The following is a 14,818-nucleotide window of genomic DNA, read 5'->3' as shown; positions in this document are numbered from 1 at the left end:
CATCAGGTGGTTCAGCTTTACACCAGCTCCAGATGGAGCCTCCTGCCCGGAGCTGTGATTCCGCACTTCAGCACCTGGTTCTTGATGCTGGCTCTTCTTGTGTGTGAGGCTAATCGCTAGTTATTAAGGTAACCTTTGCTACCAACTTCTCACACTGTACTCTTTCCAAAACAACGTCCAGGGGTTCATGGATGTGCACAAGGAAACTTAAACAAAGGTATTCATTGCAGCACTGCTTACAACAGGAAAAAAACTGGAAGCAACCTAAATGTCTATCAGTAGGGGAATACTTCAAATAAACTGTGGAATACTATGCAGCAGTCCAAAAGAATAAGGTAGAGCTATATGTACTGACATGGACAGACCTCCAAAACATGCTGATGGGTGGGGTGGGGGGGAGGCGCGGAAAAAAGCAAGTATGGTACCATTTTTACGTTTTAAAAAAGAAAAAAGAAAAAAAAGTAATATTTTAACGAAGTCATATATATACATGAATATATATGCATACATGCATAAAAAAGATCTTACGGTTAACAGCGACCTCTGAGAAAGGGTGGAGAATGAAATGGCAAATCAATCAAGACAACAGATTTTTGTGTCTATGTGTCTACTTCACCCCTTTCTAAGAAGAACATATGCATGTATTTATAAAATGAAAAAAAAAAAAAAGAAAAAAGAAAAGTACAAAAGCAAGTTGGAAAACAATTTTTAAAAATAATGCCAAATGGAATGTGTGAGGCTTCCAGGATACAGTAGCCAGGAAACCAAGGGGAACTGAAAAAATAAAACGATTATTTTTCTCCTGTCCATGTGGCCAAAAAGGGACCGGGCGCCACGGAGAGCAGAAGGGGAGGCTCGGTACCTTTCACGGCCTGTCTGGTCTGATATCTCGTCCCCTGGGAAGACTGAGGCTGCTGGTTTTGCTGCTGGTTTTGCTGGTTTTGCTGCTGCTGCTGGCGCTGCATCTTCTGCATGTGCCACTTTTGGGAGGACGTTTGAAACTTACTTGAGGAGTTCCACACGACCCGCTGCACGACCGGGGCAGTCTCCTTCGGTAAAAGCGGCCTCTGCTTTTTCACTGGGCTTCCTGTGGCAGCGGCGGCCGGGGCCGTGACCGTGGATGTGGTGCTGGTGGTGGCCGTGACACCAGCCGTGGGAGTTTGGGCGGAAGAGCGGGTGAGGACCGGCGTTTCGGGGGGAGACTGGCTGCCCGCCGTCGTGGATGGTGGAGCTTTACCTACGACTAAAGCCAAAGCATGAACAAACAAACAAACAGAAAGTGGATTTGACTCAGGCTGGCCTGCAGGGTCTCTACACCACCAAGTTCTGGGTGACCATCACAGGCTAGCATGCCAAAGACCCCCAGTGAATGGGCACTTACACAATACGTTCAGGCCACTTCTGCAGCATGCTCTATCTTAAAATATCAGCCCCCTTGTGTTCCATGCACTTGCTCACATCTGAGACGTATGTCAAGGCGTCTGGGGGACTGAGGCCAAGCTGACCCAGCCCCTGCCCTCAAGTTGCTCACCTACTAGTAGACGACACGGTGGATGAACACAATCACTGCAAGTATCTTGTTTTACAAAGTTAAAGTTGGGTAAGCACTTTGAGAAAGACCCAGCCAAAGTCCATCCGGAGATTAAGAGAAACGCTTTCTTTGGCCAGGGAACCTAAAAAGCATGCACCCCAAAGAACCAGACAGACGGCTTCCCATAGGCCAAAGCACTGAATAACAATAAATGACCCAGAAAGAAGAGTATCTTCTTTAATCTCTTCTGATTCCCTTCAGAACAGTCTCGGTGTGGTCCTGGTAGCCTTGACACTTAACACTAAAGGGAATTCCACCCCAAGGACAGAACCTTCCTCAGCACAGTGGTATTTATCTAGAATTTAGAAGCCTTGCTTTTGTTTTGATTGTAGTTATTCCTGTTGCGTCTTTTATGTAGAGCACACAATACTGTTTTACCTATTGTGTGGTGGTCAAGTTTAAGTCTAAAATTGAGTTTAATTTTTCTTTTAAAGAGCTGTTGTTTCAGATAAAAATATTAAGTCAGTAATTATACAGGCAGGACTTAGGAATGGCAAAAATAATGAATGCGAGTGACTCAAGTTTGAAAAAAGCTGCCTTTCAGAGTATGTCTCCTGGGAGGAGCCGGGCTATGGGAGTGGAGGGTAGGATTTCAACAGGCAGCAGGGACAATTTGGAGGGGAACAGCTTTAGCCAAGACATGTTCAGGAATAGGCAGCATTTTGGTAAGTGAGGGCAGGCAGTGAGAAGGGGTGGCCGGAAGGCAGGTTAAAGCCAGAAGCACTGAGCAGCGTAGAAGGGGGTGTGACCTCGTGAGTGCTCATCTGTAAAAGGGGGGTGGTCAGTAATCACTGCAGCAGCCCCTGGCACTGGAGAGGTGAACCTGCCCCCAGAGAGGATTCCCTGGGGTTCCCACACAAAACACGGGTGCAAGTCAGCACCCTTGATCTCGGCAATGTGCCTTGACATCAAACTCTTTTTAATAAGGATTACACCTGTCTTTTTTAGATTTCTATCACCCAGGAAAGGCATGGGTTTGATTATTCTAGGGAGGATTTTCAGTAAATTGTGGGTTTGGGGAAACCAAGGAGTGTGAGAGTAAAAGACAGGCTGACTTTTCTGACTCAGCGGGGGGGCGGGGGGTTGTCTTCTTGGTGGTTATCACACCTGGCTGGCCCTCCTGCTCCTCTGGGGAAGAGTCCAGCCAAGTTCATGGGCAAGAACACAGGGTGGGCTGGGAGAAGAGCTCTACCTGCAGTGAGGAGCCCCCACCCTTCCCCAGGATGACCTGCCAAATACCGGATATAGCCCCTGCCCCTTCCAGGGGCAGAGGTGGCTTTGAACTTGGCCCTTCTAAAAGCCCCACACTGGGAGGGTCCCCCCAGGCAGGGCTTCTAACCTGCAGAAGCACCTTTAATGCCTCCCTTTTCTGCCATGTGACCAAAAAATATACTGTCCTTGTTGATTAACTAGCCTGGTCCCTCCTTGGGCAAAGGGCAACCGCAAAAAGGTCCTTTTCTCTCTCCTGTCTTGCAAAAGCCAACAGCTGGCTTTGCAGATGGGTAACCAGTCTGCGTGAGTCACGGCTGGAGCTCTTTCCCAAATAAAAAAACAGGAGTGTGCAATCTGAAAAGTTTCCAGGCTCGAAGCACTCTTGGGGTGGGGCGGGTTCATTTAGACACTAAGACATTTTAATTTCTAGAGGATTCTGACGGTTTATGGAGGCGGGGTAAAGGCCATGGAAAATTCCATTTGTCCTTGAAATTGGGAGTGTATAATCACCTGTAGCCTCAAAAAGGGTGAATTTCTTAAAGGCCGACACTCCAAAAGCGGGCCCCATCAAAATAACCTACTTATTCCAGACTTTGGTAGTGGTCTTGTACCTTAAAAAACGACTTTTAAGAGAAGGATGGAAATGACTGATGTTACAGGGTAAGCGTAGTAAAGGCTGTTAAGCGAGCTCCCTTGGCCTCTGTTCTGAGAGCACTAGCTAGAAAAGCCATCTTGCTATCTGAGGATTCATATTCTGTGCATAAGCCGCATTCCTAACTGAAGGTCAGCTGGAGGTCACCAAGCACTCTCCAAAACGCCCTTCACTTAATAAACTCATAAGTGAAAGTACATCACTGAAAAGCTGCTCAATTGCAGAGTCTGACACGAAGCTGACTCTTCAAGACCCAAACCACCATCAGGGGGCTCTGGACTTCAGACTAGGCAGTCTTGCCCCAACCCCTGGGAAGCCGCTCTGAATTATGTTTCAGAGACATCTTCAGCTTAAAAGTCCACCACACACTCGGGGACTCCTGGAGAAACTTCCTGCAGATACCAGTGGGAGGAAGAGCTCACTTTCATCTAATCAACTGGAATGCTTTTTATTTGGGAGGAAAACATGAGATCTTTTAAGGGACTCACATGTTTCCCTTCTTGCTTTGACTGCTAGGGAGCTCAGAGTCAAAATGGAAGCCCGACTTTGCTAACTCTGAAGGCTGGAACAGTATGTATTTTTGTATACAAATTTTCCCCAGACCTCTCACTATTCTACCTTCATCTTTTACACTGATTTCTTGATTTTCATGTCGTTTCTTATCAATCTATCACAAATTCTTTCTGGAAGGGGCAAAAAAAACACAACCAATCAAAAGATCTACTCCAGAAAGAGAGGAATAGCATAAATGTATCATTCACAGGAACACTGCCATCTGTGCCCCAATATTCCCACAAACCTCGTGGAATAAATGCTACTCCTATTGTTTTCTGCAACACCTGAGGTGGTCCCTCAAACCCCAATCCACAAAAGAATCGGATTTTTCAGATGCCATTCATAATTCTAAAGGATGGTGTGGTGGGCCATCCTTCCTGTCCCACCCAACTGCCTCTCTCTCTTCCTCCCTTGTACCATTGAGAGACATTCCATCCTCTTTTGATGAACTGCAGGAACTGAGGTTCCAGAACAGGTCACGTTGATACAAACACAGAGGAAAGATTCTCAAAGCCCATCCCCCTCTTGCTTTAAGCAGCCAGAGTAAGAAATCCCCAGGGGACACAGAACTCAGAAGTTAGCTCCTGTCAGAAGTTAAGCATAGTCAAAAAGTAAACCTGGCTATCCCCTTAAGTAACTCACGAAGTCCATGAGGTTTTATGGCTACAACCTCTAATTTGTCCTTAGGCCATGTTTCTCCTGGCCCTTAATTAATTCTCCATTATCTTTCTCAGGCATGTTGGAATCCCCTCACCACCCACTTGCCAAACCAGTTGAAAAATGTGCTGACTCCTTCTTCAATGGGAGGGACATCCTTCAAATCATTCCCACGTTCCTGCTGGAGGGTTTGCCAACATGCCTGGGCTGCAGCAGGTTTGAGGGCAGCCGCTGCTGTTCAGCGGCAAAGGGAGAACTGCTGAGCTCAGGCAGTGGGGTTCTCAACTGGGGGAGATTTTGCCCCCGAGGGTACATCTGGCCATGTCAAGACATTTTTGATGGCCATCACTGGGCAAGTGCTACCAGCATCTAGTAAGAAGAGGCCAGGGATGCTGCCAAACATCCTCCAGTGTACAGGACAAAGAATTATCCAGCACAAAATGTCCACAGTGCCAAGGTTGAGAAACCCTGGGCCCATGTCAGTTAATCGCAAATATGGTGGAACACCAACTCAGGCAGGCATCATACAATGCCCCTTTGATTTCTAGTGGCTCAAGAACTCAGCGTCCTGGTGCCACCTACCCAAATGGTCTTGTATTCTAGTAAGAAAATGCACTTTGAGATGCCTGGGCAACGTGAGGGGAGGTAAGGGAGGCTAAACTTATCAAGATCTTCCAACTGAACATTTTTAACAATTTCAGCCTTGTCAAAATGTCTAAATGTTGACAAACACTTTAGGGAAATGAGTGCGCCTACTGGAAAAGAAGCTGCTTAGGCTAAAAATGACTTAACAGCTAGAAGCAACTACTTTCTAAGAGACTTATTTTTCTGTGCTCAAAATCAGCCACATTGGGTATTGAGCAGGTAAAAGGTGGGCAGGCTTCGTTTAAGTCCTGGTCCTGCTCAGGAACTAGCTAGGTGACCTGGAGCCCATCCAAGCTCTGCTATGCCACCCTTTGGGATGTGAGAGGGTCACCTGACTTGAGATAACACAAATTGCAAGGTGGCATTCTAAAACCAAATCAAGAAACCAGAAACGGGTACAATCACTTACCCTCCTGCTTGGGAGACGGTTCTTTGGGTTCCTTCTTATTTTTTCGACCCTCCCGCCCAGAATGGTCTTCTCCTAAATCTATGACAAGTTCGCTCTCTGAATCGGAGTCCAGGCCCAAATGCACTGTTGGGGAATCCGTCTCATCTTTTCCCTTCAGCTTATCCTTTGTGGGATGAGGCGAGGGTTTGGCTTTGTCTGAAAAGTCCTTCTCGGGCTGAGGGCTAGTCTTCTCCTTGACCAAGCCTGGGTCTGCTTTGTCGCTGGCTGGCGACGTGCTGACTTTCAGCTCCTCTTTTGTCTCCATGGGGTTTGCCAGTTTGGGCTTTTTTTTGACAGCAGACGGCTCTTTGTCCATCCGAGCATCTTCTTTGTCTTCGGCATCTTCCGGCTCATTCTTTGACCTCTGCTCCTCATCACTGATAGAGTCACTACCGCTACTATCTGACTTCTCGGAATCCTCCGAATCGCTGTGTTCTACAGCTGTATACACATCTTCTGAGATTTCATTTATGCCTAAATTCAAAAAGAAAACCCAGCATGTGGCGTACTCACAAAATAAAAGAGCAGGACCAAAAAATCACAAACATTTTCCACGCCCAACGCTGGAATAAAAAAAAAAAAAAAACATTTCAAATCGCATCACACTGGCCTGGTGGGGTTAGCCGTGGGCTCAAGCTGCAGCTGACGACAGCTGACAAATGGAACTTGTCTGCAAAGGGTTTCAGTTATTGACATTCAGAGATGACATGGGACCAAACAACATGAATTTCGAATTTATCCAGAGCTCAATCTTGGCAGCATGGATAACTCCCTGGGACACTGACAATGGGAGGATGGAAGGGAAGGAATGCCAGACCTGCGCTGCTAAAACGGGTCCATTTTACGGATTAGAAAATAGAGACCCAGAGAAATCACTTGTTCTAGGACACAAAGGAAACCAAGACGGAGAAGCGAGGCCAGAACCCTGGGCTCCTGACTCGCCACCAACACTCTTCCCACAAATTCCCAAAGCGTTAAAGTCCTTTACCCTTTGTGTCCAGGGCTCAAAGAAATAAACCAAAGCCTTAAAGCAGAGGTTGCAAATTCATAGCCCATAAGCCACATCTGGCGAGCAGACGTGTTATTTAGAAAGCAGTGGTTTGACCCAATGCTTTTGGGTATTTTGTTATTTGTTGGCTTTTTTTTTTTTTTTTGAACTTAGAACTTGCTGGCCAATTCACAAATCAGGAAATTTCACAGAAATCAAGATGGCGGGCTTGTGCTGAAACAGCAGAAGATCCGGCCTCTCTGGGTCACAGGCCTGCAAGGCTCGCTGGGGCTGAGAACCACTGGCCCCTTTAGGTGGGGGAGCACTGTCTATAGGTGACCCAGCTGCCCGGTCCCCATCTTGCTCCCTGAACTAAGGCAGAGTCAACTGTCATTGTGTTTGCATTGTTTTTCTACATGCAATGGAGTCAAGAGGAAAGTCATCCATTTCCATGTCTCTATCAAAAGGGAAAAAGATAAAACAGCAGGAGTTTCATACATATACAGACAAAAATGGGCAAAAGTATATTTCTAACAACAGTTCCATTTAACCCATTTATGTTTCCTGCTCCCAGTAATGGGTGTCATCCGTCTGTAGGTAAATAATACTACACCCTAAAATTTTGAAAAGAGGAAATCCCCACCAACTCTGTGTTTCCCTCATTCTAGAGCAATGGTTATCGTGAGTGGGGTCACTATCCTGACCCAGACACACGGAAGGGAAACTCTTAAAAGGATAAGAGCCATGAACAGCCCAGCAGGATCATGAGTGAATTATACCCACTTCCTCCAGGGTTCAATCAAAACTGAAAGAATCAAAATACAAAAACCCAGATCTGGTTTAATTTCTGGATCCTAGGGCTTATGCGACTGTTAACTAATGGTCGGACGCCAGGACAAGCATGACCACACGTGATAGGCAAAGCTGGGTACTGGAGCCCAAAGGATATGAATTCAAATCCTGCTCCTCTGCTTTTATTAGCTGTGTGACCCTGAACGAATGAACTACCTCTCTGAGCCTCAGTTTCTTCACCTGAAAATGGTGTTGATAATAGTATCCACCTCCCAAGACAATCTATGCACAGTGCATGTGGCATAGGAAGCCCTCGGTAAATGGAAGTATTAAAATTCTTATTAACAATAATAAACCAAGGAGTTAGACCAGCTGCATGGAAGGACCCAAGAGGGGTGTCTAAATGGCCTGCAAAATTTCATCCATGTCACTGAATATCCTAACCAAACGGGCAACCCAGCAAGGAATGCTTTCCTCTGACAGCCTGGATGACTCCCAACTATAACTCTTTTCTCACCCAAAGGTCCAGAGAAACCACTGACATGTAAACCTCACCTTGGACTGGCTTTCTCTCCTGAGACCCAGCCGGCTCCTACTTCTTTATAAATACCTTCCTGGCTTTATTTACCTATTCAACAAATATTCCAGAGTATTACTACGTGTATAAGACCAAGTACCTTGGAGAAGGCAAACCTTTATAAGGCAACCTCCCTGCCCTCAAGGAGCTTCCAGTCTAGTTTGGGAGGGATACCACCACACAAAGGAACCACTGATGCTTCGGAGCCATAAAGTAGCAAAGGAGGTGGGCAGATGGGGAGGGCAGCCAGGGGAAACTTCCTGGAGGAGGTGATGCCCGAGCTCAGCCTTTGGGACAGGATTCAGGTAGGCAGTGTAAGAAAGCAGCAGCACAGGGAAGAGGAAGGGAGGCAACAGATATAGAAGCAGGATGGATGTGCCGAGGGGGAAGCAGCCTAGCCTGGAGGGGGAGGGTTTGTGTTGGACACTTGTGGGATACACTTGACCCTGAAGTGGAGACACTGACGTGAGCAGAGAGGAAGCACAAAGGCAAGCTCAGGAGGTTCTTTCTGCTTCCAAACTTTCTTACAACCTGCACCTCGAGTTGGCAGGCCGCCACAAAGAATACACTCTGAGGAATTCAAAAAGCCCTTCTGAACAATTAACTAGCAAATCTGAAATATTCTGCCATGAGTAGAAACCTATTTTTGTTGAACAAACAACTCAAGGTTAAACCAGCTGCTAAAAAGGCAGCCAGGATGGGGCTTTAATTTCATCCGGGTGGTATCCCTAAAAAGAGTAATGATGATGATGATGAGGTAAGCAAACCGAGAGACATACCTAATTGTGCTTTGCAACTCTCTATCGTCTTATCAAGATTTAGCTGGAACCTGCTGCGAATCTGCCGCTTGGGAGAGATGAGAGGAACAGGGGCCGACTGCTGCTGGACCGACTCACTCAGCTCCTTCAGATCCATCTCGGCCTTGCTTCGATCTGGAAGACACCATCACACCCTCGTAAGACCAGGCACTGGAGGGAATAGCGAACAACGCTCATCACTTAGCTTCCTCCTCAAAAACACACTTAGGAGCCCGGGAGGAAACAAAACCTAAGACATTTTTGTCATTCGTCCCAACGATATCATCTGCTCAACGGCCCGGGCTGACTTGGAGATAAGAGCCTGAGAGAACATTTGGCAGGTTTCTACTGAACCATCGCCTGGGTTGCTTTCCATGTTGAAAATGCACAATCCCAGCCAGAAGGTTGGTTGTCTGTGAAACTCAGCATCATTATGGATCCTCCAAAGCCAAAGGTTACAGTAATATGTTCAATCTCAACAGCAGCAGATAAAGTGACACTGAGTCTGGCCAGTTTGCTTTGAATTCCAGGCCCAGATCAGAGAGGGCTTGTATCTGAGAGAGGCGCCGAGCCTCGCAGAGAACACATTGATAAGAGGGAGAACCAGCTCCTTGTTTACCATGGAGACTTCAATCTTCATTCTTAGTCGACTTAGTCTGGAGCTCAAATTAGAAAGAAAGGGAACACACAAGATAGACAGACCCTCCAGCCAGTGTGCTGTACCTCCCTTTGGCTCACAGCATCTATCTGAGGAACGGGGAACAGATTAGCCTTGGATATGAACCTGTGTCTTCTTGCTTCACTCTAACCCCAGGCAAAGGTCTCTGCCTAATGACTTAGGCCCAGAGGTCCTACTCCCCCTACTTCTGCCATGGGCTCTTTGCACGACCAAACTGGCCCAGGTTCCAAAGGGTCCGTGAGCTTGCATTTCTTGAATTCCTTCCCCACCTCCTCTGCTGCCTCCTCTAGTGGCCCCCAAAACATAAAAAGGGGACAAAATGGTGGTGACTGCAAAGGCTCAGAAAGCAATGAGAGACTGTCTTTCGCCCTGGCATCCCCTCCAACAGACCCTCAAGCAGAGAATGCGGGTGTCCACCCTACCCTGGCCAATCCGAGAAAGCAGGTCAGAAAGGATGTGGCATCCATCAAGGACAAAGATAAGCCACCTGTGAGCTGGTTCTACCAGCTGTGAGCTTACTCCCTGACTTCTCTCCACCCCCCTGCTACCCTCCACCCCAAACCACCAGGCTGTTACAGAGACCTAGATACTGACTGAGAGCTGGACTGCAAGGGCCCTCCAAAGCCTGCACTCTCCCCACTCGACCTGACCCTCGCACCCTGCCCTGCACCCAGGAAGGGGGGGCATGCTCTCACAATGCATGCAAGAGATTCATTCCTTTAAGGGGATCAGAGGTCTCCCCAAAGCCCCACCCAACTCACTCATAGGTGATTGGAGCCACAAGTCGCTCCAATTTCATTCATCACCATAATGAGGTAAGATGAGAAAGGGCTCTGTCCCCAAAACACACTTGCGGTTTGTCACCAGGGAGACCAAAAGTGAGCTTTCAAAGCAAACAGGGACAGCATCCTTGTCATTAAAGAAATGGCTCTTAAAAAACATACCCGTGTGTGTGCACGTGCATGCATGTGTTTGTCTGGTGTGTGTGCATGTGCTGATCGGGGGCTCTTCAGAGAGCCTAGCAAGGCCAGTACTGAAGATGCTTGCGGGGAGGACGGTTTAATGCACAACTATTTCGGACGGGGGAAGAATATACATTCAATTTTACTGGAGAAGCACCTTACAAAGAGAACAGAGAGAGTGAAACAGGGATAAAACAGCAAAAAAAGGGGGAAGAGGAGAAGGACTGGGGAACATAGAAAGAAAAAAGGGAAGATCCAATTAAACAGCAGTATGATCAGGACTTACGGACTTCAACACCTGAGCTGCGAATGTGACAGTAGAAGGGGAAAGACAGGAGGCCCGTCTCATCATTTCTGTTCTCAGAAATGAGGAAGCACACTGCATTCTGGAGGGAAAAGGCAGCCTTTTCAAGCGTAAAGTTGGAAAAGAAGTATCTCACAAAAATACTTTCCATGAAGGGGGGTAGCAGGAGATGGCAGTGCTGCCCATGTGATAGGAGGACACCCTGTCCTCAATAACATTCCCATGTGGTTAACAGATTCCACACAGCAGTTACCGAAACGCACAACTGACTATACCAGGCAGGGGTCGGCCAACTTTTTCCATAAAGGGCTGGAGAGTAAATTAAATTAGGCTTTGCAGGTGTATAGGTTCTGTTGCAAAAGCAACCATAAAATGATGTGTTAAATAAATGGATGTGGCTGTGTTCCAATAAAACTTTATTTACAAAAACAAGTCGGGGGCCAGACTTGGTCCACAGGCTGGAAACTTTGCCAGCCCCTGTACTAGTCCAGTGACTGCTAACCTTAGCTGCACACTGAGATCGCTCCCCTCCCAGCCCAGAGCTTTAAAAAAAAATCCTGATGCCTCAGCCCCACCCCCAGAGACTGAATTCACTGGCAAGGGGGAGGCCTGAGCATTGGCCCTTTAAAAGTTCCCCAGGTATTCTAATTGGCAGGTAAGGCTGTGAGCCCCTGTACTGGACCAACCTTGTCTGTGAGTAAAGAAAATGCCTCATGATTTGCCTTAACCCTTGTGTACCTAAACCTCGGGGATCATAAAAATAGATCTACACATCACCAGAATAATCGAGTGTGTGTGTGTGCGTGCACACGTGTATACCGGTGTGGGTCTACAGTAAATGCAATCTCTTAACTTTAGCCTAAAGCCTGAATATTCATAATCAAGAGGAATGAAAAGAAGGTAAAGCATTTCATTTCACAAAATAAGGTTACTCGGGTCAATGAGCCACTGTAACGTTTATTCTAAGAAGAAACCACCGAAAGCCCGGGAGGGGGCTGTAATCAGGTCCCCGGGAGCGGACTTCTAGGAGTTTAGCCAAATGTAATTATCTTTCTCAAACTTTCAGCTGTGTGTGAACTCGACTCTTCCGCAGGGAGAAAAGAAGAGCTTCTCTTTCTCATTTAGCTCCTAGCAGCTTATCAGGACTCCTTCCACCTCTGCCCTTCTATATCGGGAATATCTACAGAATCCACCCTTGCTGCCAACATTTTGAAATTTTCAGCTGATATGAAGACAGCTGAGGCTATAAATGGAAACGGGGATAAAAAAAAAAATACCCGCGCTAGAGAAAAGAGGCACGATCTTCCATTGCTGGAGGGAGCATGAATCAGAACCACCCTTCAGAGGGCAATCTGGCAGTATCTCTCCAAATGTCAACAGCGCATGGCCTCTGACCGTCAGGTTCCACTTCTAGGAATGTATCCTGTGGATTCACTCCCACATGGGCACAAGGGCCTTCACTGCAGCTATTTTCAACAGCAAAAAATGGAAAACTACTCAATAAATAAGGTGCCTGGATAAATAAGTTACAGTTTACCTTTAAACGGAAAAAAATACAGCTGCTAAAATAACACAGCAGCAGAGCTCTCTATGTGGTGATATGGAAAGCCCATCTGTTTAAGGAAAAGGAAAATAATCAGTCAAGGACATTAGCATTGGTGTGTGGGAGAAAAGAAGGAAAGGGAATACAGATACAAGTATATGTGTTCTTGGGGCTTCTCAACGCTGACATTTGGGGCTGGTTAAGTCTTTCTTTTGGGGGGTGGGGAGGTCGGGGTAGGGGCCGGGGGCTGTCCGGGGCACTGTAGGATGTTTGACAGCAACCCTGGCCTCCACCCACTAGATGCCAGTAGCAACCATATCCCAGTTGGGATAATAAACAGGTGTCTAGACATTGCCAAATGGGGACCAAATCACCCAGACTGATGTCTAGAAGAGCTCCCCAAGGAGACTAAAAAAGAGCCAACAGGGTCAGAGGATGACCAAAAAAAAAGAGCCAACAGTGGTCACCCTTTTTTGGGGGTGAATAAGGGGGTCACAGAGACAGGTGATCAGAGGTTAGAGGTACACTGGCTTTTCATTAGACATCTTTCTGTACTTTGAAATTGCTCTTACCGTGTGCATTCATTACTTATAAAAACAAAACTTTTTTTTCTTCAACTGTGTGACTCCACAAAAATCAGAAGGCACTAACGGACAGCCGAGCCATCCCCATGGTGCCCTGACGGAAGACAAGCCACTATGCAGTGAGAGGAACAGCCATCAAAACAAAATGTTTTAAAAGAAAACTATAAGCACTTCTTTTTTTAGTTTAAAAAAAAAAAAACTCCTTTATTCAAAAGGTGTAGGCAGGGCTTCCCTGGTGGCGCAGTGGTTGAGAATCTGCCTGCTGATGCAGGGGACACGGGTTCGAGCCCTGGTCTGGGAAGATCCCATATGCCGCGGATCAACTAGGCCCGTGAGCCACAACTACTGAGCTTGCGCGTCTGGAGCTTGTGCTCCGCAACAAGAGAGGCCACGACAGTGAGAGGCCCACGCACTGCGATGAAGAGTGGCCCCCGCTCGCTGCAACTAGAGAAAGCCCTCACACAGAAACGAAGCCCCAACACAGCCAAAAATTAATTAATTAATTAATTAATTAAAAAAAAAAAGGTGTAGGCAGACTATAATGAATGGTCTTCTAGGAGGCACAAAACAGCGGCTCCATCAAGGGAACAATGTCCTTCAGATGAGAGACCCTGGCAGATGCTCTTATCCATCAGTCAAGCAGAGACCTTCCCCACCTCATTCACTATTTTTAAAAAAAATATCAAGACAACATCTGGGAAACCGGGGTACCCAGCGCTACATCCACGTCCTCAAAGTCTCGCTTTCTGCAGAGAAAAGGAAGCAGGCCTGACAACAGCAACAGTGGAAGAATAAACAAGCAGAAAGGCTTCAGGTCTGACAACGTTCCACTGTCGGCATCTCTGACGGAGCATCAAGGCACATTTTTGTCACTAACAGGACGACTGAACTGCTGCGTTTGTTGAGCCAAAAGCAAACACCGTGTGTGAGAGAAGAGGAGAGAGGATTCCCAGAGAAAGCACACAGGAGTCTAGAGGAAGGAAAGAACCACTCCGGTCCCCTCTCTCCCCGTGCCATAAACTCATTCTTATTCAGGACTTATTTTATAACTGCCATAGAGGCACAGAAGGGGGCCGGAACCTAGCTTGGCTCCTTATTTTAGAGCAGAGAGAAGGGGCCCAAGACAGCAAATGAGGCCCGGTGTGTTAGCGTGCAGGGCCTTCCCCTCCGTCATGCAGCAAAATAAATCATAAGAGTAAAGTACCCACGGGCTGGTGGTTGTATTTTTGGTTGTACTTGTTTCTTTGGCCTAAATAGAGGTTTTTATTTTTACTTTTTATTTTTGATCCTGCACCTTGCGGGATCTTAGTTCCCCTATCAGGGATCGAACCCGCACCCTCAGCAGTGAAAGCGCAGAGTCCTAACCACTGGACCGCCAGGGAATTCCAAATAGAGGTTTTTAATGAAACTGATGGTCAACTTTTGAAAACTAGAAGAGTTCACGTAAAAAATCTGGATTTCTGTTTTTTCTTGAAAATTCAGAGTCGGACAGCACAGGTTCAACTTGTGGGAGCTGCTTCCTTTAGAAAGGCACTTTGTCCTTCATGCGATCGTCCATTATGACCAAATCTCCACCTGACCCCTGACCCCTACAGCTGGGCAGACTAACCCAGTGGCACAAAGAGGCACAGTGGCGAGGGCCCATGAAAATCAAAACACGCCCTTGTCCTGCAGCATTTCAGTTCTCGTATCTCGGTTAAAAGTCCGAGCTAGGGCTTCCCTGGTGGCGCAGTGGTTGAGAATCTGCCTGCCAATGCAGGGGACACGGGTTCGAGCCCTGGTCTGGGAAGATCCCACATGCTGCGGAGCAACTAGGCCCGTGAGCCACAATT

General features: G+C 47.1%; 1 protein-coding gene across 23 annotated transcripts in view; it reads right to left on the bottom strand.

Moving 5' to 3' along the window:
* Positions 1-14,818, bottom strand: part of ZMYND8 (zinc finger MYND-type containing 8) — a 157,345-nt gene that overhangs the window by 27,931 nt on the left and 114,596 nt on the right. For 15 of the 23 annotated variants that reach the window (XM_061209724.1, XM_061209725.1, XM_061209723.1 and 12 more), the window contains 3 exons: positions 8,897-9,049; positions 5,722-6,234; positions 863-1,243 (listed from right to left, as the gene is read on the bottom strand). In XM_061209724.1, the coding sequence (XP_061065707.1) occupies positions 863-1,243; positions 5,722-6,234; positions 8,897-9,049 (1,047 nt within the window). The remainder of the gene's footprint in view (positions 1-862; positions 1,244-5,721; positions 6,235-8,896; positions 9,050-14,818) is intronic. The other 8 variants (XM_061209732.1, XM_061209737.1, XM_061209736.1 and 5 more) reach the window with 1 other exon arrangement.

Source organism: Eubalaena glacialis, chromosome 13 (genome assembly GCF_028564815.1).
Source record: "Eubalaena glacialis isolate mEubGla1 chromosome 13, mEubGla1.1.hap2.+ XY, whole genome shotgun sequence".
NCBI classification, from domain to species: Eukaryota; Metazoa; Chordata; class Mammalia; order Artiodactyla; family Balaenidae; genus Eubalaena; species Eubalaena glacialis.
This window is presented reverse-complemented; position numbering and strand designations above follow the sequence as displayed.